Genomic DNA, 26,320 nt, shown 5'->3' with positions numbered 1-26,320 from the left:
AAGGTGTGAAAGTGGACCAAAATCGATCAAAACCATGGGCTATAGCCCATGCCTTTTGCCTAAAAATGGCCCAAAATGACCTATTTTGGATCTCTTATGAATAATGCATAATTTTGAAAAAGGTGTGAAAATGGACCAAAATCGATCAAAACCATGGGCTATAGCCCATGCTGTTTGCCTAAAAATAGCCCAAAATGACCTATTTTTTATCTCATGAATAATGCATAATTTTGAAAAAGGTGTGAAAATGGACAAAAATCGATCAAAACCATGGGCTATAGCCCATGATTTTTGCCTAAAAATGGCCACAAACGACCTATTTTGGAACTCTTATGAATAATGCATAATTTTGAAAAAGGTGTGAAAATGGTCCAAAATCGATCAAAGCCATGGGCTATAGCTTATGCTTTTTGCCTAAAAATGGCCAAAAATGACCTATTTTGGATCTCTTATGAATAATGCATAATTTTAAAAAAGGTGTGAAAATGCACCAAAATCGATCAAAACCATAGGCTGTAGCCTCGGCCTTTTGCCTAAAAATGGCCAAAAATAACCTATTTTGGATCTTATGAATAATGCATAATTTTGAAAAAGGTGTGAAAATGGACCAAAATCGATCAAAACCATGGGCTATAGCCCGTGCGTTTTGCCTAAAAATGGCCCAAAATGACCTATTTATGATCTCTTATGAATAATGCATAATTTTGAAAAAGGTGTGAAAATGGACGAAAATCGATCAAAACCATGGGCTATAGCCCGTGCGTTTTGCCTAAAAATGGCCCAAAATGACCTATTTTGGATCTCTTATGAATAATGCATAATTTTCAAATGGGTGTGAAAATGGACCAAAGTCGATCAAAACCATGGGCTATAGCCCATGCGTTTTGCCTAAAAATGGCCAAAAATGACCTATTTTGGATCTCGTATGAATAATGCATAATTTTCAAATGGGTGTTAAAATGGACCAAAATCGATCAAAACCATGCTTTTTGCCTAAGAATGGCCAAAATTGACCTATTTTGTATCTCTTATGAATAATGCATAATTTTGAAAAAGGTGTGAAAATGGACCAAAATCGATCAAAGCCATGGGCTATAGCCCATGCTTTTTGCCTAAAAATGGCCAAAAATGACCTATTTTTGATCTCTTATGAATAATGCATAATTTTGAAAAAGGTGTGAAAATGCACCAAAATCGATCAAAACCATGGGCTGTAGCCCCTGCCTTTTGCTTAAAAATGGCCAAAAATAACCTATTTTGTATCTCATGAATAATGCATAATTTTGAAAGAGGTGTGAAAATGGACCAAAATCGATCAAAACCATGGCCTATAGCCCCTACCTTTTGCCTAAAAATAGCCAAAAATAACCTATTTTGGATCTCTTATGAATAATGCATAATTTTGAAAAAGGTATGGAAATGGACCAAAATCGATCAAAACCATGGGCTATAGCCCATGCTTTTTGCCTAAAAATGGCCAAAATAACCTATTTTGGATCTCTTATGAATAATGCATAATTTTGAAAAAGGTGTGAAACTGGACGAAAATCGATCAAAACCATGCTTTTTGCCTAAAAATGGCCACAAACGACCTATTTTGGATCTCTTATGAATAATGCATAATTTTGAAAAAGGTGTGAAAATGGACGAAAATCGATCAAAACCATGGGCTATAGCCCGTGCGTTTTGCCTAAAAATGGCCCAAAATGACCTATTTTTGATCTCTTATGAATAATGCATAATTTTGAAAAAGGTGTGAAAATGGACGAAAATCGATCAAAACCATGGGCTATAGCCCGTGCGTTTTGCCTAAAAATGGCCCAAAATGACCTATTTTGGATCTCTTATGAATAATGCATAATTTTCAAATGGGTGTGAAAATGGACCAAAGTCGATCAAAACCATGGGCTATAGCCCATGCGTTTTGCCTAAAAATGGCCAAAAATGACCTATTTTTGATCTCGTATGAATAATGCATAATTTTCAAATGGGTGTGAAAATGGACCAAAATCGATCAAAACCATGGGCTATAGCCCATGCTTTTTGCCTAAGAATGGCCAAAAATGACCTATTTTGTATCTCTTATGAATAATGCATAATTTTGAAAAAGGAGTGAAAATGGTCCAAAATCGATCAAAACCATGGGCAAAAGTCATGTTGCTCCAATTTTGTGTGTAATAATGCTTGCAGGCATTGTTGTCAAAGAAGAGGTTCCGGCAATTTATTTTTGTAGATAGATGAAGTAGTTTTAAAGATTTATACAACTTCACTCGGCAATTATTTAACGGTCCGTTTCTTACGAGCGATTTTGTGGTGACAAATATTATGCCTGTAGGGTCCCCTTTTTTAGTACCAAGCACCGCTATTCTCTTGATATTTTCTGATATTTCATGTTATTTTTACCCCATATTCTTATTAAATATTTTTCCTGCCATTATTCTCACCATTATTATCGTTTTCTTTTTTTTTTTATTCCGTTTATCTCCTTAAACATACACTTACAAACCTCCGTACTTCACACTCATTCGTGCGTATTCCGGCAGAACAATTTTATTTACACACTAAAATGTCTTCACTCTCCCTTCCCCCTGACGGTCAGCCAATGGATCGGTTGCAGTACGTCGGAATGCAGCTCAATTTAGAGGACAGTAGTTACTATAGGTTTCCAATTCTCAGTTATTAGTACTCCAAACTGAGCTCGTTTGATGTCAGGTGCAATGGGTATATTGGAGTGTTAGTGCACTGACCACCACCGCGTTTACACAGATCTCCCTTTGCGCTCAGTTCACTTCTACGATGCAAAATTCATTACTGCGCGCAATGCATTGATGCCATACAGGAAGTGTGTTCCCAATTTGATTTGATTGAATTGATCGTCACTTAAATTACCAACCACAAGATTAGTTTTTATAAACAGTACATCTGACCTTTTTAAACATCTTGGACAATTATTCACATGTCTCACCGTTCGTCTCGCTTCGATGCAGTGGCACGGCTTTCTTTCAAGATGGCGCAGGGAACTGTGAAAAGGGCTATTCTGAAACTTCATGCAGTGCTCACCTCCTCTTCTTTTATTTTCTTTATCTTTATAAGTAGATGTACTGTTTATAAAAACTAATCTTGTGGTTGGTAATTTAAGTGACGATCAATTCAATCAAATCAAATTGGGAACACACTTCCTGTATGTCTTAATCATTGCAAGCTCTCATGGTTACCTTTCAGAATGGCGCAGGGAACTGTGAAGGAGACTATAGAGGCTTTGCACCATCACGTGATCGCAGCAATGACAGGTGGCACAACAATAGTCTTTTTCTGCTGGGAAATTTAATTCTTTCCAATGTGAATCAGATTAAAACAGAATCAATTGTTCCTGCCTCCTTTCATGGCTGCCACCACGTGATAGTGCAAAGGGGAATCTGAAAACGGGAGTTATTTGTTTGTTTTTTTTTTGGTCGTGAACCAAGGTCGCGACGTAAACATTGCTGAACTGATATCCCATCTTAGTTAAAAACAACGTTGACGTTCCCGTTCAAGACGTTTAGTTGTCCGAGGTTCAAAACACGTCTACCGGTATCTTCCCTGATGTCCTTGAACAGTTAATTCCCTTACATTCGAGCCATGTCCGGGGTTTTAATATTGTCCTGTTCCTTTCCCTCCGTATTCCCCGGTGGGTCATACAGTGCAATCACATATGTTTTATTACTACTTTTAGACTTAGCCAATCCTATGCCCACTTTCTTGGTGTCTTTCCAAACCACTTGAGTGAAGTGTTTGGTAGACTCGGTTAAAGAGGGATGTGCAAAGCTGTAGCTCCTCACCTCTTCGTACCACTGTTTGACCGCTGTTTCGGTAGCAGTTGTATAGTCATTTTCGATTACTGCTGTGTTTTCTCCTGGAAGTTCATTCAATTCGACCGACTCCAAAGTCGAGTCGTTATTCAGGGCCAAGTCTTGGGCCACTTTCTGGGCTTTATTTGCTAAAGATTGCGACCACTTTAAGGCGGGGACGCGGTGCCATTTACGGAATTTATTGTGCATTTTAAGGCCTTCTTTGGCCAAGTGTTCTAAAACGACAAAGAATGATGTCAATTGGCCTGCTCGCGGTTGCGCAGAAAACAGGTAACGAGTAGGACGCGCACTGAATCATGGGACTGTTTCAGCGGACGCCATTAAAGAATATTCCTTCCCAGTTTTCCGCGCAATCTCGGAAAGTCCAATAGGCCCGTTCCAGACAGACGCCTAGCTCTTCACTTATTTAACAAACCTAATCGATATATGTATTTTAATAAGCCTGAAGCGAGATGACGTTTTACCCCCGTCTCTAGACCATCATCCTTTTCACATTGCTTTTGTTCTTTAATTATGACTATTGTTCCTGTATTCTCTAAGGAATCAAAAATTTTAATATAAAAGAATTTGAAAAACTATTATGGTATTGAGTCGGGGGATAAAACGTCATCTCGCTTCAGGCTTATTCGCCAAATGATTGTTTACTATTGTTATTACTTACCTGGACAAGGTCCAGCTTCGCATGGACGACTTTCAGTGGTGAAGCCGCTGCAGTCATATCCAGAGCATGGCCGAGCACGTGCCTGAATACCACGCCCACACGTGACTGTACATGGAGACCATTCGTTTCCACTCCCTTCAATGATTAAATTTGAAAATATAAATTAATTTAGCAAATCGATCGAGGTCCCTTTACTATGGTCTGTTTAGCAAATCGAGGTCCCTTTTCTATGGTCAGTACTCTTATCGAACATGGAAGGCGCAAGCAAATGATTCAAACTCAAGTGGAACCACGAGCGCAGCGATTCGTGGTAAAAAAGGTATTGATTCGTGGTAAAAAAGGTATTGATTCGTGGTATTGATGTCATTATTAAGGTAGGAAGACTTACTGAAAATATCTCCTCACAATTAATTATTTTCAGCGGTTTCTGGCATTTTTGTAGTTTTTTTTCAAAAGACGCTAGAAGATCCAGGAATAGGATTCGGGGGTTCTGCAAATAACCCCCTTGCACTCTTTTCTGAAATCAGTATACCTAAAGTCTCTTTAAAATACAGACCCTTTTTGTTATCTTTCCCGGTTCCCTTGTTTCTTGTCACACCAGAATCCTCTATCAGCTTCGAAGCCTTGAGTACGTTTTTCAAAGAAAAATCACCGTGACCTTGTCTCCCAACAGTTTGTCGTAAACCGTAGTTCGTAGGAATCATGCCATCAAATGCAGTCGCTCCAAGTTGCGTTGCAGGAAGTTGTTCCATATGAGCAAGAAGTGTCATTAACTGCTCCATGTTGGGAGAATTCAAAGGTTTTCCCGCCACGTTGGGGAAGATACTTTCTGCAATGTCCTGCGGTATGTCTGATAAGCTGCCCGAATCTTGAGGCACAGGAAGCCCAGTTGACCCTTTCTTCAAGCTTTGTCGACTTTCAAGAGCGTTGACTTTTTGCTTCCAATTATTCAAACTTTGTAATAATTCATCAGAAGTTTTTGATTCTCCAGTGACAGTTTCTTTTTCTTCTTCTGGAGGCAGTACATTCCTCGTTGGATGCATGGCCTTAATATAGAAAAATACGAACAATTATCAAAATATCAGTATGGATACCCTGCCAACAAACTGGGCTGATCTAACCCGGGGTCGACTAACTCACAGATCAAATTGGAATTTAGCGTGTGGGGTTATGCGGAAGGAGGAAAACCGGAGAATCTAGTAGAAAACCCTCGAAGCAAGGGAGAGATCTAACAAAATCTACTGTCAATCAAACCCGAGACTACGGCTATTTCGCCTTTGATCTAAATAAATAAATGAATGAATAAATGAATGAACGAACGATGAATAAATGAATGAATGAATGGATGAATAAATTAATCAATAAATTAATTAAATAATGTTAACTTCTATAACGGAACTTAGACTTTTATTTACCTGCACATCTTTTAATGGATTTTTCTTTCCTGATATGACAAAACTACCACTTTGTAGCGCATCTTGAAGCCGAGTATTTCCCACCAAAAGGGCGCTTGCATCTCCAATCAAATCTCCCGGATGTGTATTCGCGGCAGCACTCTTGGATGTTTGTTGGTTCGAGTCGCTGCTTTTTGCCATGGTCGTTTTTTCGTTCATTTGAATTATTTTTTCGGAATATTTCTTAGGTATTTTCAAAACTATTGATCCATCTGTACTGGCATCTGCATTAAAGCTGACAGGCCTTCCCTGGCCTGATATTTTCAACATGACAACATCATCATTCGAATTAGCGGTGTTGTCGGTCGATACGGTCCGACCCACATTTGCTAAGATTTTACTCATTGTTGACATTGTCTTAGTAGGTGTTGTTGTTGTTGTTGTCGCTGATGTTGTTATTTTTGTCGTGGGTTGGATACCTTTGCTGCCATCACCATTGTTTACTTTGCCACTAACGTCAACCTCGCTGCCTACTGGTAAAGTAGCGGTTACAGGTTCATCAACATTCGCGTTCAATTCCTTTTCTATTGGGGTTTGAACCTCTTGGGTGATCAATTTTGTATTCCCCAAAGCTTTTGTGCCCAAGGCAGCTATAGCTTTAGCAACGTTCGACGAACCAGGCGCCACGGCTCCTGCAGACTGTTTTAAAGACACTTCTTTTTGTAAAGATTCGCTATTTCTGTTCTGAAGAAGAGCATTCTCGTTATTGATCTGCTCATGTGATTTTACAAAACTCGTGTCCTTAGGGCTTAAGAGGGAGTTCAAATCTCCATCTCCGCCAGTAAATGGACTAACGATTTCCTTGGAGTTCATAGATGCTGCACCGAGTAAGTCTGGAACACCTTTCCCATTCAATTTCTCGTAATCATTTTTCTGCTTCTGTTTTTCTAGAATATTCATCAAAACACGCCTTCCAATTTCATTGATGAGATTATCTCCTTTCTTGCCTACTAAAGTAGCAATAGTGTTCTGTGGCTTATTATCCGCATCGCCTTCAATATCATCTGATTTGCTTTCAGCTTCGTAATCCTGATCAAAACTTTTGCTATATTCTTCATCATTATTATGGTATCCCTCACCGAAGTCGCTTCCTACTGTTGTTGGCAGGTTGTATTTCCTCTCTTTGTAGTCATATTCTGGAAGAGGATTGGAGAGGTATGATTGGGTTTCCTCCCCAATATCGGACTCTGTGTTGGAATAGGTGGCGCTGCTGCCGGAAAGCTTAAATGGAAGGATTGAAGGTTTCATGGCATTCGTTGGTTCAGGGTTAAATCCAAAGCTTCGTTGAGAACCTAGAAAGAAAATTATTGAGCTATTTTTCTATTGTAAATATGACAAATATGAACCCTGTAATAAGAAAATTCATTCCAAAACCAGAAGTAAAATATAATTTTTTTTAGGCTTAGATATTTCATTTTAAAAGAGCCTAGAATATGTGCATGCATCAAATGGTAACATGACCAATGTCCGCTACACATTCTTGGATGGATGTGATGCGTTTTTGTCTGGAAATTTAGAGATGCACATTATCTATAGACCCCCTTGTACTAATTCCCTATCCGGGAGTCAAAACAATAATTTTTTTTCTCTTGAGATTTGAAAACATTTCTCGTGTAATTTTTTTTCATTGTTTTGTCCCCAGATCGACGTCACACGCAAGGGTCTATTTGGACGGAATAGACAAAAAAAAAAAGATACTTAGGGAATGACACATGGTCTTTGCACACGAAAAATATCGATGCAAGGTCGACTATTGCAAGGATATCCCAAAGCTATACCCTGAAGAAGCTGTTCAAATACTTCTTAGAATATCATCACCAGTTTAAAGTATTCCTAACATTTGAAGAAGCCACATATATTTTAAACTAATCGCCCTATAGCTCAAAGCTCGACAGCTTCAGTTTATGCTACGTGGTTACATAAACGACTTCTATACCTTGTAAGTTCTGCGCACGACCCCTGGTGAGTTGCAGACGTTGGCTGTGACGAGGATTCATTGCAGGGTTATATGCTTCTAGTTGAACCATCTTCCTCATCACTGAAGGAGTGAGCTCTCCTTGACTCCTTTCCATATCTGCAAAAACAGGAATTCGATAAAAGGGTTTACAACCGAATGCGTATGTAGAAAAACCGAGTAATTGATTTACAGATCGCATGTAATAAATCTTTTTAGCTTTATGTGTAATGTTGTTTTTTTTTCCATTTCAGATCACTCATTCACTTGAGAATAAGAATTTCTGTCTTTGTGGTACTCATATTCATGTGCCATCTCATTGTTAACCGTTAAACAAAGACATGCTACTCTATGGAATGACATATGGTGTGAAATGGGAAAACATAATGGCGTGGTAAAACAGATATATTTTTAATTTTATTAGTTTACAGGAATTTTAAGCTATTTTACAAAAATAGAAAATCCTGTCAAATCCTGAGACAGGAAGATGCAATTCTTTAACATGGAAGCTGAGATATCATAGCTCATAGGAAAGATGTCTATTCCGTTTTTGCCATAAAACATGCATGTATGGCTTTTGACGGGAAACCACCGTCAATACTCTAATCACGGTCGAAATATGATGGCAGCATGTTTATAAATTATATTTTTTATGTCTCGTTGTCTTAGTTAGCTATGTACAGGAATGGAATTAAAATTTAAGGTGTATAACGTTACGTCATGCATGCAGCATTATTAATATATAGTGACGGAAACTGTAGGGCCTTTTCGGAAATTGTTAGTGCTTATTTAGTGTTTTCTTCCAATATGCTTCGCATTATGAGCTCAATCTGCATACTTACCTAAGTACTTACTGGTCAGAGGTCAGATTTTAAAGATATTGGTATGATGCAAATTAGTATGGCTATAAAACTCTCGTCTAATTTTAAGCTTTACATTAAGACATGCACTACTGGCTACAACAAGGTACGTCACCTTTGAGGAAGTCGTTAATGACACCCTTTTCTCCTGGTGGGAGTTTGGATACTTTACTCGAAAACGCGGCCATTCGTTGACTTTCTACAGCATGCAATCCCAAAATATGACATGCACACGATGCAAACATGCAATGTAAGGGAGAGAATATGAGAAAGAGAAAGCTAACGAAAGTGTAAGGTTTTTTCCCTTCACAGTTCCCTGCGCCATCTTGAAAGGTGGCCGTGCCTTTGCATCGAAGCGAGACGAACGGTGAAATGATTTTAACACCTCAGACATTTATTCACGTCTCTATCATTGCAAGTTCATCGTTCGTCTCGCTTCGATGCAAAGGCACGGGGGTATTTGTACTAAGCGAAGACCATCGGATGTTCGCTTAATGAAGCAAGTTCGCTGAATAGAAGTTCGTTTTACAACAAAGATGGAAACAAAATTTCGGGACCGCGCAACTAGCTGTTTATCTAATGAAGGTTATCTGCAAGGTAGATGACATTAATCTAGATCTCACCTTCCATTGATGGCAAGTCAACTATTTTCATGTACCCTTTGTTAGCACCCTGGACATCTTGTTTTCAGAGCAAAGGATAATAATAAGCATAATTAATGTAAATAAAATCGTTTTGTTTGAAAATCATCCACCATACGTGGTACAAGAAACATACTATATGCTATATGCTGGCTTTCAATCAAGAGAATGAAATCACGAAAAACACGGCGGCCATGTTGGATGGTGTAACAAAAGAGACTTATGGCGAATCTTTTGTTAAATACATCCAACATAGAGGCTGTGAAAACCATCCATAGGACAAGTACAGGTAGAACAACGTTGTCGGTGTTCTCATGATCAGACGCTTAATTACCTTGTAGTGAAGCGGGATTTTCTGTCAACTCCTCTGGTTTGATGCCAACTAATGCAGACCGTGGGATGTTTTTTCTCACGGTTTTGTCGTAATCACCTTTCTTCTTAACTTTATGCGGCTTGTGAGAAGCGTTCCCTGTTATAGTGATAGATATGGAACATATCATTGGACGCATTATTGGCCTGTTATATTAGCCTCGCTTTCATTTCAAAATTTTTACTTATTTATTACTATCAAAAATAATAGCCTCAAATCTTCCCCTCAAATCGAATGTAATAACAGCTATTGAAGAGTGCGATTCCTTGCTTCGTCCGCATAGGAGTGTATGAGAACGAATTAAGGTACTGAAGGCGACATCAATTTTACAAATAAATTTCCAAAGACTTTCCGATATTTGCTTGATTTCCTTCAAGTCTCTAAAGAGGGTGTGTATGGGGTACCCGCTTGTCAGTCAACTACCAATTGACTGTTAATAATTTTACAAGCGCTGACCATAATATTGACCAAAATAAAGAAAATATCAGTAACTGTTTCTACTAATTCCAGGTTATTTGTCAGTTAACTACTGTGGTACTCTCTCTAAAGATAAGGATGATCCTTTACATGTATACAAGTAACTTACACAGACAAACTGTACATAGACCAAATTCAAAACTCGCACCGATGTGAGGCTTACGTTGTGAACAAAGGGATCTGGCGTGACTCAAAGTAATCTGGTGTGATTCAAAAGTCACGAATCACGCCAGATTCCTTTGTTCACAACTTACACATCGGTGCGAGTTTTGAATTTGGTCTATGCTACTTAGCGACTACGTTTCTTATTGACTAATGGAAGTCAACAAAGATGGCATAATGATAGTCTTACCATGAGTCCAGAGGCACAGAATTGTAAAAATCAAAACAAGACGTCTGTTTTTCAGTCTCATGTTGTGTATCGTTATTATTCTTCATCTAACGGACTTCGCTGTTGTTCGCGGGAAAATGGTGGGGATTCCTGTGAAAAGGCACATCTTAATGGAATACCAAAAAAAACATTCAAATGAAAATGTGAGCTGCTCAATAAAACATCATTTTTTAACACATCATCTAGTAGAATGCAATAATATTTATATACGATAAATAAATTCAAAGATATGGCGGCGGCCATTTTGGATAAAGCGAACGAGAACTTTTGTTTGGCAAACTAACATGTCCGCTACGGTAAGTATTTTGATTGCAATTGCCAAGTCAAAATAAATAAATCAAATAAAAATAAATAAACACTTTTTCCTTATAGTTAAGGCTGACAGCTGTTTTAAGTTACATTTTCAAAGTTAAAAAAGTATAAAAAAAGTTGTTTGAGATCCTGTGGGAAATCTTTCCGGAATCTTTCAGGTCCTTTCTGCTTATAAATTTCTTGCAAACATATTTTCAAACATGTTTACGAGTCACATCTGTCAATCCTTCATAATAAAACTCGCCTTTGAATCGGATCATCGTAGAAAAATTTGACTTCTCATTCACCAATATATCTCGGAGCAGTGTTTTGATTAATCTCAGTAAACACCGCGTCAGACAGCAATGACTCTCTATAAGTACTCCAAGAATTGGCAGTCTTCTACACCATCCATATGTTTATTCTTAACGTTATTTTCTACAACTTTAAGAAAACTTCAAACCCGGCAATTCGAAAAACAAAACTTAATTGCCATTCGTTTTTTCCCAAAAATCAAGAGGCAACTGATGAGAGATCTATCCTTGTGTAAAGGTTAGACATTCTCTCCTTTAAGCTTGGTTCATATACATTGCTTTTGCTTATAACAGAACTAGTTATAGATGTCTTTTACAAACGATACCATTATATGCGTCATGCTTACCATGTCAAGAAGTGGTCCACGATTAAAATAGCACAATTTATGGTTGTTTTTCTAGAGTTCTTCTACTCCATATTATTGTCGTTTTAAGATGGAGTTTTTTTCGCTGTTCATCAGATGAATGATTAATTAGGTTCTTGGTTTCCGATTCATCGCGATGACCTAATCCCCTTCTTTTTCTCTGTGTTGAACGCTTACGGTTCACAAGGCTTGGTAATCATCTATGCTCCACTACCCAGGGTGTCGTTGCCATGGAATTCGTGTTGCTACAAGTCTTCTTCAATCCTCTTCAACATGAATCAAATACGAAAAGTGTTCGTTTTGGAAAGTGACAAAGGGCAAGCCTGAAGGACTGCCATCAAGTTAGAAAGATAGATAGGGCGACTCCATCAACCAATTAAAAAAAATACTGCTCACAATCGAGGCTCTACGAATACCGGATACTGGCGTACCTACACAATGGATTCAATTCATTCCTCTTTCCTCGGTGAGGCAATTGAAAATTATACTTCAAGCTTCAAGTACAGTGTCCTCCAAGATTTAGCAAGTTTGGTTCTGACGGATTATTAGAATAATGCGGGAGGCGTAACGTTTAGAGCGCAGAGGAGAACGAGGTGCTTCAAGACAAGGATATCCCATGATTCCAAATCTTACTCATCCTAAATAAAATACAATTGCGAAGGAAAATTCAGGATAAAACACGATTCTCCCTCATGTTGGAAATGATGCAGGCACCCAACCTGCTGCAACAGTGGATAGGGAACATTAATGAAGATGATAACGGCAAAGTGTGAATATTGTCAAGACTGTTATTAATAGCCCACTTCCTTGTCACGCACAAAGGTTTCATTGTGAGGCTACTTGCTTAATGCTCTGTGATTTGCGACAGGAAAAAATAATAATTAATTTAATATAGCACGTAGCCTCGTACGGAAACCGTCGTGCTTGACAAGCGAAACATATCTTGGAAGTGTAGTTTACCTGCAATTATATATTTCTTGTTTTTCATACGCCTCTTCACACGCCTCTTTTCAAACGCTTTTTTTGCTTGAGAACAAATTACCATCGGGAAATTCGATATGCACGAAAGCATGGCTATGGCTATGTGCTGACACTGCTGGATAGTGCGTATAGATGCTTTGCCTTACTTTGATATTGATTTGCGATGTCCAGCATTGTCAGCGCTTAGCCTTGCTTTCGTGCATTAACGATTATATTAGCAGCCTTTTTTACAATTGAAACCCTGTTAGTTAGTTAGTTAGTTGGTATGTAAGAATAAAAAGATTAATGATATGCACAGTTGGCAAAGGGTATTTCGAGTGTTAGCAAAGTATTGTGAATACTCCCCAGGTAAAAGCGTGACTATTCCAAGGATCACCAAACGTTTTTTTTTAAACATAGATAAATTTCCTTTGTCGGAGTTGGGATACCCATTTAACTTAATAAAATACTGCAGTGGACTCTTGATTACATATTCAATTTCCAGTTGTAGCAAATAAGGCTATTCCAGTCTCATCCAGGAGAATTCAGATGAAGATCCAAGAAAATGTCACAAGACTAAGTATGAATAAACCTAACTCTTTTTAAGGGCTTTTATTCCATTATCAAGACCTCTGACTATTGATTAACAGTTAGTAAACTTAGATATAAATATATATTTACACTGATATTCACATATAATAAATCAAATGTTATTAAAAATAAAATGTCTTTTCTCACGTTTTTCCGAAGGCTCAGTTGCCATAACAACTTGCCTACAAGTTCTTTGGTATTTGTTCAATGCCACCTTTGAGATAAATTATTGCAATCATAAAAACGCAGCAAAATGTCAATTCTGTACGGAAACACTCTTTACCTAGGCGATAGGGGGCAACCCCATTCCCGATATTACTCAGTTCTTATTATGATAGGATTGCGTTGGTAAAGATGCCGATTAGTTTCAAATTCAAATCGTATTTTCATTATTTTCTATTTTACTCCTGGCATCCATTTTTCCTATAGAAGTCTGTGTCTTTTGAATATAGAAGCATAAACATCTTCAGTTACTCCTCCCTTGTTGAGAACATTGCTCCTTAATCCAACAGGGTCATTTCCTTTTGGGTCATAAAGTGCGACCACGTACAGGTCATTGGTTTGCAAATCCCTAGCACAACCCATCCCAAGTTTGGCTGTACCCTTCCACACAACTTGAGTAAAAGAATCTGTTTCTGGTGAAAGACGAGGGTCAGAGAAGCTGTAATTAGCTATTTCAGCATACCACAAACTAGCCGCTTCTTCTCCTGCTTTGTTGAATGTTGTTCCAGTAATTTTGGCCACGTTCTCGCCGTATCCCAGAGCAGACGCAACTGCAGATCTTTCAATGGTTCCTTTCATTGCCATGTCGTAGGCCATTTTTTCGGCTTGGGTCGCCAGGTCGTCTGACCATTTCAGTTTTTGTGCGTGATGGAGCTCTCTGTATTTATTGTGAGCATTGAGACCTCTTTCAGCAAATGATTCCAAGTCTGAACAAACAAATTAATAGGTAAACCTCTTTCATCAAATTAGAACAAATTAGTGCACGGGAAAAGTTATGAATACTAGAGGCATCCATATATAGCTGGGCCAATAAACCACTTTGCGAGAGTGGAAAATCAACTCCTGCTCGTAAATTCTTGTCACTTGCACCGTGAACAAAGCCTTGTATACTTAATGAGTAACAGTAGAAGTAAAACAAAAGAAAACAATTGGAATTGGTGTCTACTTATAGGTATTGTGCTTATTATTTTTCCCCCGGAGCTATTAAAATAATTCTATTAGCAATGTGGTCCATTGTTTACGGTAAATACACTTCCTTCCAAAAGAATATTGGTTTAATATTAACAACACTATAGGTAGGGACATTACCTTCTTTTAACTTAAGAGCATCTACACTTTCTTGTCTGTCCCTTTGTGTTGCCAGCTCATCAGACTCGAATAGCACGTTATCAAGCGACTTGTCCTCACCGATGTCTTTCCTGGAAGCAACAGATGATGTAATGGGTTCATCGAAATACCCTATAGAGGGTCTCAATTGCAAGGGGTTTGTGGAAGCTCTTACGTCATTAACGTATCTTCTCGCTGCTTCAGAATCACTGTTATCCACAGTTGGTACATTCTGGACAGTCGCTTGATCGCTAGGGATTCCAGCCATCTCTGAATGGCTTTGCATTTGAGAAGACCCTGAATTAGTGCCCAAGAGCTTATTCACCGCCACTAGCAAGTCCTGAATTTTGGCTATGGACGTAGTTGATTCGTGCAAGGTCGTTGACGCTGGTGATGTCATTTTTGTTACTGCAGAACTCTCAGGACTAGCCTCCCTTGGTTTATGTTGATTTTTCAACTCTTTGACACTTTCTTGAATACCTTTGAGTATCTTTCCAAGAGTCGAGGTCAAACCATTCGAGTCAGCCCCTGAGAGCTTTAGGGCATCTCTGTTACTCTTGATGCCATTTAGATTGTATGATATTTGAGGGACTGTTCTTGACTCAGTATCAGTGTGTGTATATTTTGCCAGACCTGAGGGTTTCTTAAGCCGACCAGTTCGACTATCATCGTCTGAAGCAATGTCATCGTATGAGCTCTCCACATGTGGTTTATGTTGATGAATCACCTTGACGTCAGATAGCTCATTATTTTTCTTGCCTAGAGTAGCTATTTGATGTGTGGATACTTTGGATGGATTGTCGTTCTCTCTTTCGGCTTCATGGAAATTAGTCACTTTGTCTTGCACAACCTCTTCGTTATTCTTTGGCATCTTTAGCAATACCCAGGATTTTCTTGTTCCTATGCGATCTTGTGTGGAAGAAATCTTTCGTCCGTTACTGCCTTCTACATTTGGCACGTTTGTCTCGGAATTATTCTTACGACTTGTCTTAAGCTCAGCTTTACTTCCCTTTTCTTGCCTGCCTGCTTTCTCCCTGCTCATAGCACTGATAAGATTACTGATCGATTTTGCCAAAGTTTTCTCTAGCTCATGCTTTTTTACTCCTTTCAGTATAATCATCTGGTTTTCTTTTTCAATTTCTTTTTCAAGCTCAGCTCGCTGCTCCTTGCTACCATAGCCCTCAAGATAATTCATATTTGGCCGAGCAGCACCAACGAGATGCCTGTACTTAGGCTTCGTCACAAAACGTGCCTTTTTGCCAAATAAAAGTTTCAGAATAGACGCCCCAAGCTCTGTTGGATTCACTAAAGCAGAATGGGCATGCCTACCTTCTTGCAATATCTTGCTACGGTAAGCTGGATTTCGCAATCTGATTTCATTTTGGTGGTCTTTATATTTGTTGTATCCAGGATCTTTGACCCTCACCACCCGAACTCTTTGCCCATTTTGCGTCAAGCCACGAGACACCCCTGTTGTAATACTGTTATTCCTGTACAAATTACTTTCCTGATCACGACTTTGAAGTGCCTTCGCCAAATCAAGGATATTAGGCGTCTTTCTTGAAGGAATTTCGCTTATCTAAAACTAATCTGAGGGCGTTCACTAGTTCGTGCGAAAAATGAAATCGTTTACGCTTCACCGAGGCATTTCTTCCTGGACCACTGACCACCATGAACCGCTTATCCATCTTGTATGTAGGGAAAAGTTCCTGAAAAAGCTTGCCATTACTATTCTTTAGTTTGTCCCTTCTTTCAATCTCTTCCGTAATCTTCGTCCTTTTTTTCCTATATTGATTTCTTCGAAATGATTTAACACGATCTTTCTGTACAACTTTATCTATAAATTCAGAACCTTGCTTTCTTTGCTTGTAGAACCGAGAGTTCAATTTTCCTTCTAGACCAATTTTGTGGTCGAATTTGTTGAGATGTAAATGATGGATGTGGTGTTGATGATTGAGATCAAATCTTAAATTTCTTCCTGGCCCGTTTCCGTGTAATGTTCCCAATGTTCCTGAATGTTCACTAAAACCTTTACGAGTATTCCATTCCAAATTCTTTTTCCCGTAACCGTCTATGCTCTTACGAATGTTTCTGTTAAGCGTGTTAGTCGTCCCTTGATTTTCCCCGCCAAGATGGTGTGTCTTTTTTATTAAATTGGACATATTTGTGGGAGCAAACAAGGAGGTCCAATCCGGCACTGACAATTATAGTGAAGGCAAGTACGAATCTTCGCGCATACATTTGTTCGTGGAGTCTGTGGAAATATTTTAGTGAGTTTTCATTAGAATGCATATACGGCCATGAAAATATGATTGTATTCATCAGAGTGATAGGAAACTATGCAGATTATGGCAGATATTAAAAACAAATGTAATTTGGAGGAATTCTTAAAATTGAATTTGTAAATATGTCTTTAATTTTTTTAAAGAAATTACATTTTTTGATAGAAAACTTGTGATTTTTTAATTTGGAAACTCGTATTTCAGAACTTTTCTCACTTTACTTATCCACGTCATGTGACAAAAAATAAGCGAAGGATTTTTCGATATTCCAACATTTTGTTTAATACCTGACGACGGAAGCTAATATTTATGTCAGATGTTTGGCTTCCGTGGTAGAAATGAGGTAAAAATCTAATATCTAGAGTGAGCTATTCCCGAAAACTAGTGCCTACACAGTTTTGATAACAATTACAATGAAATATAATATCCCACAATTAATCTAATTCTATTCAGAATTCTATTTTGTTTCACGTTACCTAAACAAATCTGCATTTTGTCTTGGGACAACCACTGGGTAAACTATGTTTATATTTATGAGAATTTTCCCCGCCTCAGGATCAAAGTGCCAGGAATATTGGTATGTCAAACGAAAAAAATAAATTTGAATACAAGTTGAGAAAAAAACAAAACTGAAAAAAACTTGGATTGTGAGATCCAATTTGAAAAGCATCGTATTTCAGCGGACTTTGATTAGTCTTTAAACTCGTCTAATGCTCCAACAAGGAATTAAACTTAATAGTTTAAATACCACTAAGCAAGAAATATTGAAGATATATTACTTACCAAAGAAAGCCTTCATATCATATCAGACTATTGCTGGTTAAATATATGCTTTTTTTTCCTTTTATCAAGTAAGAATAGTTACATTCTTATTTTGGAAACGAAAAAAAAAAATTGGACTGAGGTCAAATTTCAATCAATAATGTAAGACTCACAGGTGAAATAGTAGGTAAATGGTTGATGAACTTTAGAGTTACTGGTGGTGTTTCAGTGTCATTGAGCAGTCTTAAGAGAGGTATAGAACTGGAACTAAACAACACAGGAAGCCCAAACAATAAAATCTTTGGTTGACCTCTTACAAAGGATTTCCCGTTAGCACAATGACCAACACTATAATTGCCATCTTCTAATGTAGTTGTGGTTTAACTGTCCTTTTCTCAAGCAGCTTACGGTGGTAGGGGAACTGGTATCAAGAAACACAAAAACGCCAAGGAAACAGTGTGACTCAAAACTGAGTGATCTTCTCCTATTTCGTTATAACTACGAAGCGAAATCTTCAGATGAGTCACATCACTTTCGGCAAGTGAATAAATTTGAAATCTAATGAGGTCGCTTTAAAAAGATCGCAATAGTACAAAAGATGATAACTTTCAAATGTAATTTTTTTTAGACATGTGAAGATTACAAGATCAAAAGATCAAAATTTTGATAGTATATATATATATATATTTGAAAGTTATCAAATTAATTTTAACGTAATAATAATAATAATAATAATGATAATAATAATAATAATAATAAATTAACAATTCTTTGTTCATAATTAATAGTTTTTTTAATTATTGCACACAATTCATGGCAAAGTACTTAGGATAAAATAAAATCCCTAAAACCATAAAATACGAGACCCAATAACAATAAAACTCGAGACTAATAATATTAACAAGTCAGTGTCACATTCTTCTTAATCAAGAGATATTTTAACTAGTAACTTTCACATAATTGTAGATTATAAAAATATAATTCTGAAAATTCAAGCTCACATATCAAAAGAAATCCATCCTCGCTTCAGCAATCTAAACTCTTAGATACGCCTACTACATGTAACAGCTTAGTAATAAGATTAACAAGCCAATGCTCAATTCTTCTTAATCAAAAAATTTTTTATTTAGTAAGTTTTAAAAATCGCAGAAAAGTTTATGATTATTATAAAAATATAATTCATATAATACAAGCTAAAATAACCATGCAGAGAACTCCATTCTGGCTTAACTTCTAGACATTCTCCTACTTATCATTAACAAGTCGTCAGCGTTCAATCTTTCTTTATCGGAGAAATATTGTATATAGTAAGTTACATATATTTACAGAAAAGACTAATTATTTTAAACATAAAATCCATAAAATACAAGCTCGTACAACGAGAGAACTCCGTCCTCGCTTAAAATAAACTTCTAGACACGCCTGCTAATAATAACTTGTTAATCTTAATCAAGAAAGATTTTAGCTTTAAGTTTCATAATTGCAAACAAGTTTGATTAAGACAAATATAAAATCCTGAAAATGCCAGCTTAAATTACGAGAACTCCATACTAAAATTCTAGACACGCCTACTAATAACGTCACTAAGTTAACAATCCTTCTAAATCAAGAAATATTTTATCATAACTTTCAAGTAATTGCAGACAAGATCATGATCATTATGACAATAAAAAATTCCAATCACAAATTACGAGAAAATTCGAGAATCGCTAAACTAAACTTCTAGACACGCCTACTGATAATATTAGTCACAATTCTTCTTAATCAAGAAATATTTATGCAAGCCCAAATAACAAGAGAACTCGAGAATCGCTTAAACTAAACTTCTAGACACGCCTATTAATAACATTAACGAGTTCACAATTCTTCTTAATCAAGAAATGTTTATGCAAGCCCAAATAAGATGGAACACGAAAATCGCTTAAACTATACTTCTAAATACGCCGCGTCTACTCATAATATCAACAAGTTAACACAATTTCTCTTAATCAAGAAAGGTCTTTTCATATGTTTGGTAATTGCAAACAAACAGGCGATTGACGAAGATAAAATCCCATTTTGAACACGCAAATTCTTCCATCAAACAAAGCCCACGATTCTCGAAATTTCAAAATGCCGCTAAATGTACGATGGTAATTCTACGATATCTTGAATCACTTTCATCAGTTAAAATCCCAAAGTTTTACAATTGCTTTATTTCATTTATCCGTTACACGTTATCTTAAACTGTGGTACTTTTATCGTGTTGCTAGTAAGACCTATACGAAAGAAATTGCCGTGTCGCTTAATCATATATTTATTATGGTTATATAACCGTATTTTAAGATGTACATGAGAATAGTGTTAAAAGACCATTTTCTTTACATTTAGATGGCGTTATTGACATTGATGTATCACTCAATCTGGATTGTATTTTTCCCGCGCTTTCTTTGACGCGGATTCAAGAAACGGGGATCGGATAGAAAACCACGAAAGCAAATTTAAAGTCAGGTGAACTCATTCAAGAATGTTATACACATTCTAGATATTTTATAACGTTTCTTTGTTCTTATAAACCCCTACATTATAATAAAGAACATTCCTTTTTAGGTCAGTTTAAAGGATACTACGTGATCTATTGAGATCGTCACGAATTTCCTTGCAAATTTCTGGAGAGGGAACCATTACGAGACAGCTCAAGTAGAAGGTTTCCATGTCATTCAGTAATGCATTTAGTATTTCATTTATTCATTATGCACATACGTACCAAATACAGGGTCCCATTAAAGTTCCATAACCTAAATATATCATCTGCATCAATAATCATTATTTAGGACAAATGATTTTTTAAACGATTTAAAATATTATTTTACGTTATCTCACTATTCAATTAACATAATATTTGTTTATCGTTAGTTCAATCAGGAGTATTACCGATAATGCAATTCTTAGCCTTCAGACAAGTAAATTTTGGAAATAATTTAACTTAAATTCATTAAGTTAATGGCGTCGTCGAATGAATAAAGATATGGCAATCAAAAGCTAAAGATATTGGTTAAACAAAGACGTGTGTTCATAATTTTATTCCTTAGCAAATTAAATTTACTTTCATTTTTTTTACGTCTCTCCTTTTTTATTTTTTTGTTTAAAACTTTTATCTTTCGAAAGTGAAAAAGTTATTTCGACTCTTATTTATCACACACACACAAAAGAAGCCCTCATTTGATTGAGATGGCGTACTTTACTGCCGGTGATGTCATTAAAAGCCGAATCAAAGAACATATATAATGTAGTGAACTTCGCATAACAAATCATTGTTATCTTATATTGCTCGACAATTAAGAGGATAAACTACGCAGACAATAGCTAAAGAAGTGAAGAGGAAGCTAGCAGGACTGAACAAGTACTTGCAAGGAAATAAAGCCCGTCTGGGGCAGTTAGGATGGAACAAAGACTACTACTGGTAGACGGTTTGAATTAAACAAAGCTTTCTTTGAACTTGTAAAAATGAAATTACTGAACAACTTCCTCGATATAGTTTTCACGTATGCGAATTTATAACATCTGCTTTTGACAGCCAGTCGCCGGTATAACGTCGAGAATAAAGATTTTTATGATTTGAAACCAGAGTACCCCCTGCTAATTTCGCAAATATTTACCGTTTTTAGTCTACACTTATCTTAATCGATAATTAAGCTGTCCTAGGCCGCTTGTTATTTAGAGAAAAGTCGAAATTAAGATTGAAAGCAAAACGTCTGGTTTCTTTCGTCCAAATTATGAACTTAACTAACAATGACTCAACCTGCAGCTTGTTGTCTTGAATAGGGAAAAGAGCTGCATTAAAAGTTTGAAAGAAAAGAAGCTTTTTAACACTTCTCTCGGACATCTGCTTCCCTCTCTAACACGTCCATGTCTTAATCTTCTGGCGTTGGGGAGTTCTAATAAGTATTCTCCAATACAAACCGTTTTTATTCTTACTTTTATTGAATTGCTTCTTCACTAATTCAATTTTCAATTGCTTTAGCTACTCTTTTCCGTACTTTGCTTTTGTTAACCTTAAAAAATATCTCGGAAGCTCGGCTAAAAATTATAAATTTATACAAGAAATGAATAAAACGAAACAGAAAAAGAAGAAAATATGGTGAAAGATTTCTTTTTGTTTTCTCTCAGTAAACATTTAACAGCGGTTTGACTTTCCGAATATTTTATCTTTTTCTGCTATTTGCCCGATACTTGCAATTATTACTTTATCTAAGTTTGGCAAACAAGTTGTGATTTGAGTTACAACAGTATTTCATATCCACGCGTGCCATACTATTCGTACACTCACGGTGCTTTTCTGACAAGTACTTATCAAAATCTTATTATATACTTTCAGAATAAAGCTTTGCCAAGTGAGAATGTAATGAAACACACCCCGATATCTTAACTAAAGCCGGCATTCACAAGAAAAATATTAATTTATCTGTTGTTAATTTTTTTTCTCGACTCCATGTTGACTTGAAATTGAAAAAGACTCGACGCTAAGAATCCATTTTATCTTCGTTATCTCCAAACCAAAAAAATACGCCTCCATATTGATCATTTTCGCGCTATTGGAAATTATAGTAATAGGGAGAAAGACGATTTCTTTCACGGTAGGATGACCAATTCTTCTTTGTCTCAAGTAACTCCTTTGAACAGCAAGATAAACAGCGAAAGATTTTTTAATTTTGTTTTTATTTACTCATGGTTCTTTTACGTCAACCGAATATGAGTTAGAAACAATCTTCCGAGATAAAAATAAGCAAATGTATTTCTTGTGTTGACACTAACTATTTAGGGACATTTAATTAGTGACTAGCTGTTTCCAGCCCATTATTATTATAAAGGACTCTTCCATTTGGCATGCTTTATAGGCACAGCCGTCTCAGTCATTCCTAACTATTTCAAAAAATTTGATCCAAAAAGGATGAAGGACAAGATTTTTATAACGTGTTCTGCTGCGGTGAAATCGCAAATTGAATTACAGTGAATAATGGATAACTGATGTGTTTTTCAAAGGCGAATCCAATTTTTTATCTTTTATATATGATTTAAAAAATTACTAGCAAAAATTAACTTATTTAACGGTAACAACTGCTTTTTTCAAGATAACTTTTGAATTTGATTTACTAACTTAACAAACAAAATCTTGTACCAATAACTATTACAGTTTTCGTACCACTTTTTTTTTTTCTTTCTTCGTTTTTTCCGACATAAAAGAATCATATATGAAGCAAACAAATAAAGGATTTGCATAAGACAAAAGACACGCGGTTTAATAACGAAAAAGTATTCCAAGTCAAGTCATTGTTCCATAAAGTTTCTTTTGATGGAATGGTAGCAATGGCTTTTTGCGTCTCAAACAGGAGTTAATGATAGGAAACAGTTTTAACTTGAATGAAATATCTAATCATCTTCTAAACGTGCTTCATTTAAGAAAGCTTTATATTAAATTGCTTGCATTTATTTGTGATATTGAACATCCAATACAAAAATACAACAACCGCCATAAACAGTTTATTCTAAACAATAAACGCTGCACATGAAATTTATACAGAATATTACACATTACACGAATTAGTTAAACACTTTCTAAGAGAAAATAACCGCACGCAACAAAAGATGAACTTTATTTTTCACTAAAAAGTCCTAAAATTCAAACTGAGTAAAAAATATTTAAGGGTCGATTCTTTGCAAAAAAATATCTAATACAATTCCTCTACAGCTTTAAAAAAAGTCTGGGAAAGCGCCTATAGGACACTTTATCTTCAAATATGAGTACGAATGGTCTTCTCGGACCGTTGAAAAAATGTTACAATAAAGTTACAAAAGAAATAGAATGTTTAAACTGTGGTTGCCTTATGCTAACACTAAACATTTCTTGAGGATATTAATAGATTATTAGAGCCACCCTTGATCAAACAATTGGAAATTGATTACAGTTCTAGTAATAGCGCAATATCCGTTTTTAGCCAGGAACATTTGTTTGTTCTACGCAAGGTGAGCGATCGACTATAAAAAAGGGTGGATTGTCAATTAGATTAAGTCGTACGAGCCGTTCTAGCATCGGTAAGAGCTCAAAGCCAGAAAAAGCTAGGACGATACACGAGTTTACTACTACCAAGAAGAAACGTGAATACAGAAAAAGATACGAAGAAATCTGAGGACAACGCCAAGAAATCTTGTCCACAATGTCAGACAGCTACTACTACTACCGTTGTCCTTGCCCATCTACTGAATGTAACGGCTCTATCTGTAGATACCCAGAGATGATGCCGCCAGTAGCAGCAAGTTACACACCACCTTCATGCTCTTTCTTCCCTCAGGAGAGGAAACTCCTAACCTACACTACCAACGCGCCTAAAATAGAACCCAAGACTCGTGTTATCACTCAAGCTAGTAGAGAACCAATACGATGGACTTCATCCTTTGGTAGCTTCCAAGAAAGAACTGTAAACAAGGCAGACATGGTACCAAAAGAGATTCCAGAATCTGGTAAGTACTAAGAAGAATACCAGTGTAGACAATATTAGAAATAAGTAAACATTAAAACGTTTGTACGTAAACTGCAGCCAGTTAACTACTCTAACAAATCCGCAATTTCTTTTTTTTTTTTTTGTTTTTGTTTCTGGCTTTTGGTAACACTGAGTTTGATAAAACATTTTTCTACCAATGAAAAGAAACTTTTTTGTAACAAATATATTTATTTATATAAGTTTATTTTAGTCTTTTTAATTGCTTAAAATACTTTTCACACACTTTAAAAAAAAAAAAAAAAATTTTTTTGTGTTAAAAAAATGAAAATAAATTAAACCGTAATTTCTGACTTGTCATGACCTTAAAATTTAAATCGTCTTGAAAATTCTCAGACTGAGGAAGTCGGGAAAAATCAATTTAAAAAACCCTGAGTTATACTCATTACTATTGTGATTAGTTTTACAATTGGTTAAAGAATAAAAATATTCTCTTCTTAGATAAGAGAGTTGAGGAAATGCCAAATAACTATGAACTAAGAAAGGCCTTCTAGTTAGATCATAACTTGTAGTTAGGAAAACTCAAAAACTGTACTTTGATTTTTTTCTTGCTCTTGCTTTTTTTAATGAATGTTTTGTCACGATTTACAGAGGTTAAGCAGCAGATTACGAAAGAAATAAGATAAATACTTAAGATTAAGATCTGGAGAAAAAAATTAAGATGGTTATTGTACAATGAAACACCGATGGCTGTATTAAAGTAGGTGAAATAGTAACCAATGGACGACTTTAAACAAATGGAAAAATCTTTAGAAAAACTAATTTTTCAATTTGTTGGAGGATATTCTTAAAATTTTCTTTTTTCATGCAAAAAAATTTTTTTCTTCAACTTTTAAAGGTTTGAATGTTAATATTTTCTATCTTTTTCTTTTCTTTTTGTCTTTCCTTGTTGTTAAATTATCAAAACGATAACATACGAAACTAAACTTTATGCTTTACCATTTATATATCATCTATATTTGATTATCAAAAATTATCAAAACTTATAAGATATGTGCTGTGTTTTTAAAATAAATCGTTATCAAATTGCATTAATGCATTAGAATCCTTTTGAGAAAGGAATTAAATGGTCTTAAACAAATAATAAACGTTTTATGTTTGGCAACCCGGAATGATAATTTTTTTAGTATAGCAATGATAGTGCCCGCAAAGATGTCATAGCCGATATGGCCGTCACAATACAAGTGTTAATTCGTAATCATGAGGCTTTATGCGGAAATAAAATATTGTTAATTCAACATAAGCTTATAAGCTTATCTTTTTTATATTATTTTTATGGAATTGTTCCCGATATACGAACAAAGTCATATTTACCAAACTACAAATTTTATGATGTAAATAGCTTGACAAATTGTGGTGACACATATCGGACAAGATATATAAAAGTAATCTTTTTTAAATTGTTTACTTTAATTGTTTATTGCAGGTCGAGTCCAAACCACAACACAAGTTAACCGAACTTCCACACCAAATACCCAAGGACTACAGCCTATCAACAAGACTCAAAGCCGAACAAGACGAGTACGAACGGCATTTACCCCATTTCAACTTCTCTGCCTTGAGACTTCGTTTGACAAGAACCACTATGTCGTAGGATCCGAAAGGAAACAACTAGCTTCTTATCTTAAACTCAGTGAAACGCAAGTTAAAGTTTGGTTCCAGAACAGACGAACGAAGTGGAAAAGACAAGCTTTAGAAGGAAGAGTTGACATGAACAAAGATCCCTTAACTCCTTAAATATGGATGGTGCCCGAACTTTTTTTAAATTCAGACAAGTGTTACGAAGCTTTTTTTTAGCATTACACCTATTTTTTCTTTTAATATACTTATGTACAAAGTAAAAATGCAGTCTTTTTCACACTGTATAGTACAATTTTATTTAACTGAAGTAAAAATATTGCGTTTGACTGTAAACCAATCAAATCGCATGACCTCCTTCACCCAATCAGAGTTTGAATATAGAAGCCAATCCCAAGTTTAGTCAACGAAAAGCTTTTTTCGAATTTTTTTTCCATTTCCAAAATTTTAATTTTTTTCTATTTTCTAACTGCACTTATCCTGGAATACCGGCGAGGACATGGAGGAAGACCTCAACGATTTTACCACGATTTTTGACAAACACAAACACTTAGTATAACAAACTCAAAATGGGCCTCCATGATATTCCCAATATGTTGCTATATGTTAAATGTAAATTTGCAATGTAAATAAAAACAACTCGTAAAATAAAGAAC

At 36.0% G+C, this 26,320-nt stretch overlaps 2 protein-coding genes and 1 pseudogene across 3 annotated transcripts; 1 reads left to right on the top strand and 2 right to left on the bottom strand.

The window, feature by feature from the left end:
- Window positions 1–3,100: 3,100 nt before the first annotated feature.
- Window positions 3,101–10,699, bottom strand: LOC116307402 (uncharacterized). Its single transcript, XM_089027936.1, has 9 exons — window positions 10,618–10,699; window positions 9,753–9,887; window positions 9,401–9,457; window positions 8,893–8,976; window positions 7,900–8,037; window positions 5,925–7,255; window positions 5,066–5,555; window positions 4,510–4,644; window positions 3,101–4,063 (listed from the first exon to the last, which is right to left on the bottom strand). The coding sequence occupies exons 1-9, from the start codon at window positions 10,676–10,678 to the stop codon at window positions 3,606–3,608; spliced, it is 2,889 nt and encodes a 962-aa protein (XP_088884062.1). The 5' UTR covers window positions 10,679–10,699; the 3' UTR covers window positions 3,101–3,605.
- A 2,523-nt stretch (window positions 10,700–13,222) lies between these two features.
- LOC148912062 (uncharacterized) lies at window positions 13,223–17,673 on the bottom strand (annotated as a pseudogene). Its single transcript, XR_016119383.1, has 3 exons — window positions 17,572–17,673; window positions 14,489–16,760; window positions 13,223–14,106 (listed from the first exon to the last, which is right to left on the bottom strand). The product of XR_016119383.1 is annotated as an uncharacterized LOC148912062 (transcript).
- A 5,773-nt stretch (window positions 17,674–23,446) lies between these two features.
- Window positions 23,447–26,319, top strand: LOC116307384 (uncharacterized). The gene is made up of 2 exons (XM_031717628.2): window positions 23,447–24,048; window positions 25,513–26,319. The coding sequence occupies exons 1-2, from the start codon at window positions 23,745–23,747 to the stop codon at window positions 25,821–25,823; spliced, it is 615 nt and encodes a 204-aa protein (XP_031573488.2). The 5' UTR covers window positions 23,447–23,744; the 3' UTR covers window positions 25,824–26,319.
- Window position 26,320: the final 1 nt, after the last annotated feature.

Source organism: Actinia tenebrosa, unplaced genomic scaffold (genome assembly GCF_029948245.1).
Source record: "Actinia tenebrosa isolate PJP-AT-01 unplaced genomic scaffold, QUT_ActTen_1.0 PGA_scaffold12__29_contigs__length_12842862, whole genome shotgun sequence".
NCBI lineage: Eukaryota > Metazoa > Cnidaria > Anthozoa > Actiniaria > Actiniidae > Actinia > Actinia tenebrosa.
Note: the sequence above shows the minus strand (reverse complement) of the source record. Positions and strands in the feature narration are given on the sequence as shown.

Bases quoted from the DNA above. Each gene is read 5' to 3' on its own strand.
- LOC116307402 (XM_089027936.1), bottom strand. From the start codon at position 10,678: ATGAGACTGAAAAACAGACGTCTTGTTTTGATTTTTACAATTCTGTGC. The intron at 9,888-10,617 runs GTAAGACTATCA...TCACTATAACAG, and splicing joins TCTGTGCCTCTGGACTCATG to GGAACGCTTCTCACAAGCCG. The intron at 8,977-9,400 runs GTGAGATCTAGA...TGCATGCTGTAG, and splicing joins TGACTTGCCATCAATGGAAG to AAAGTCAACGAATGGCCGCG.
- LOC116307384 (XM_031717628.2), top strand. From the start codon at position 23,745: ATGTCAGACAGCTACTACTACTACCGTTGTCCTTGCCCATCTACTGAA. The intron at 24,049-25,512 runs GTAAGTACTAAG...TGTTTATTGCAG, and splicing joins AAAAGAGATTCCAGAATCTG to GTCGAGTCCAAACCACAACA.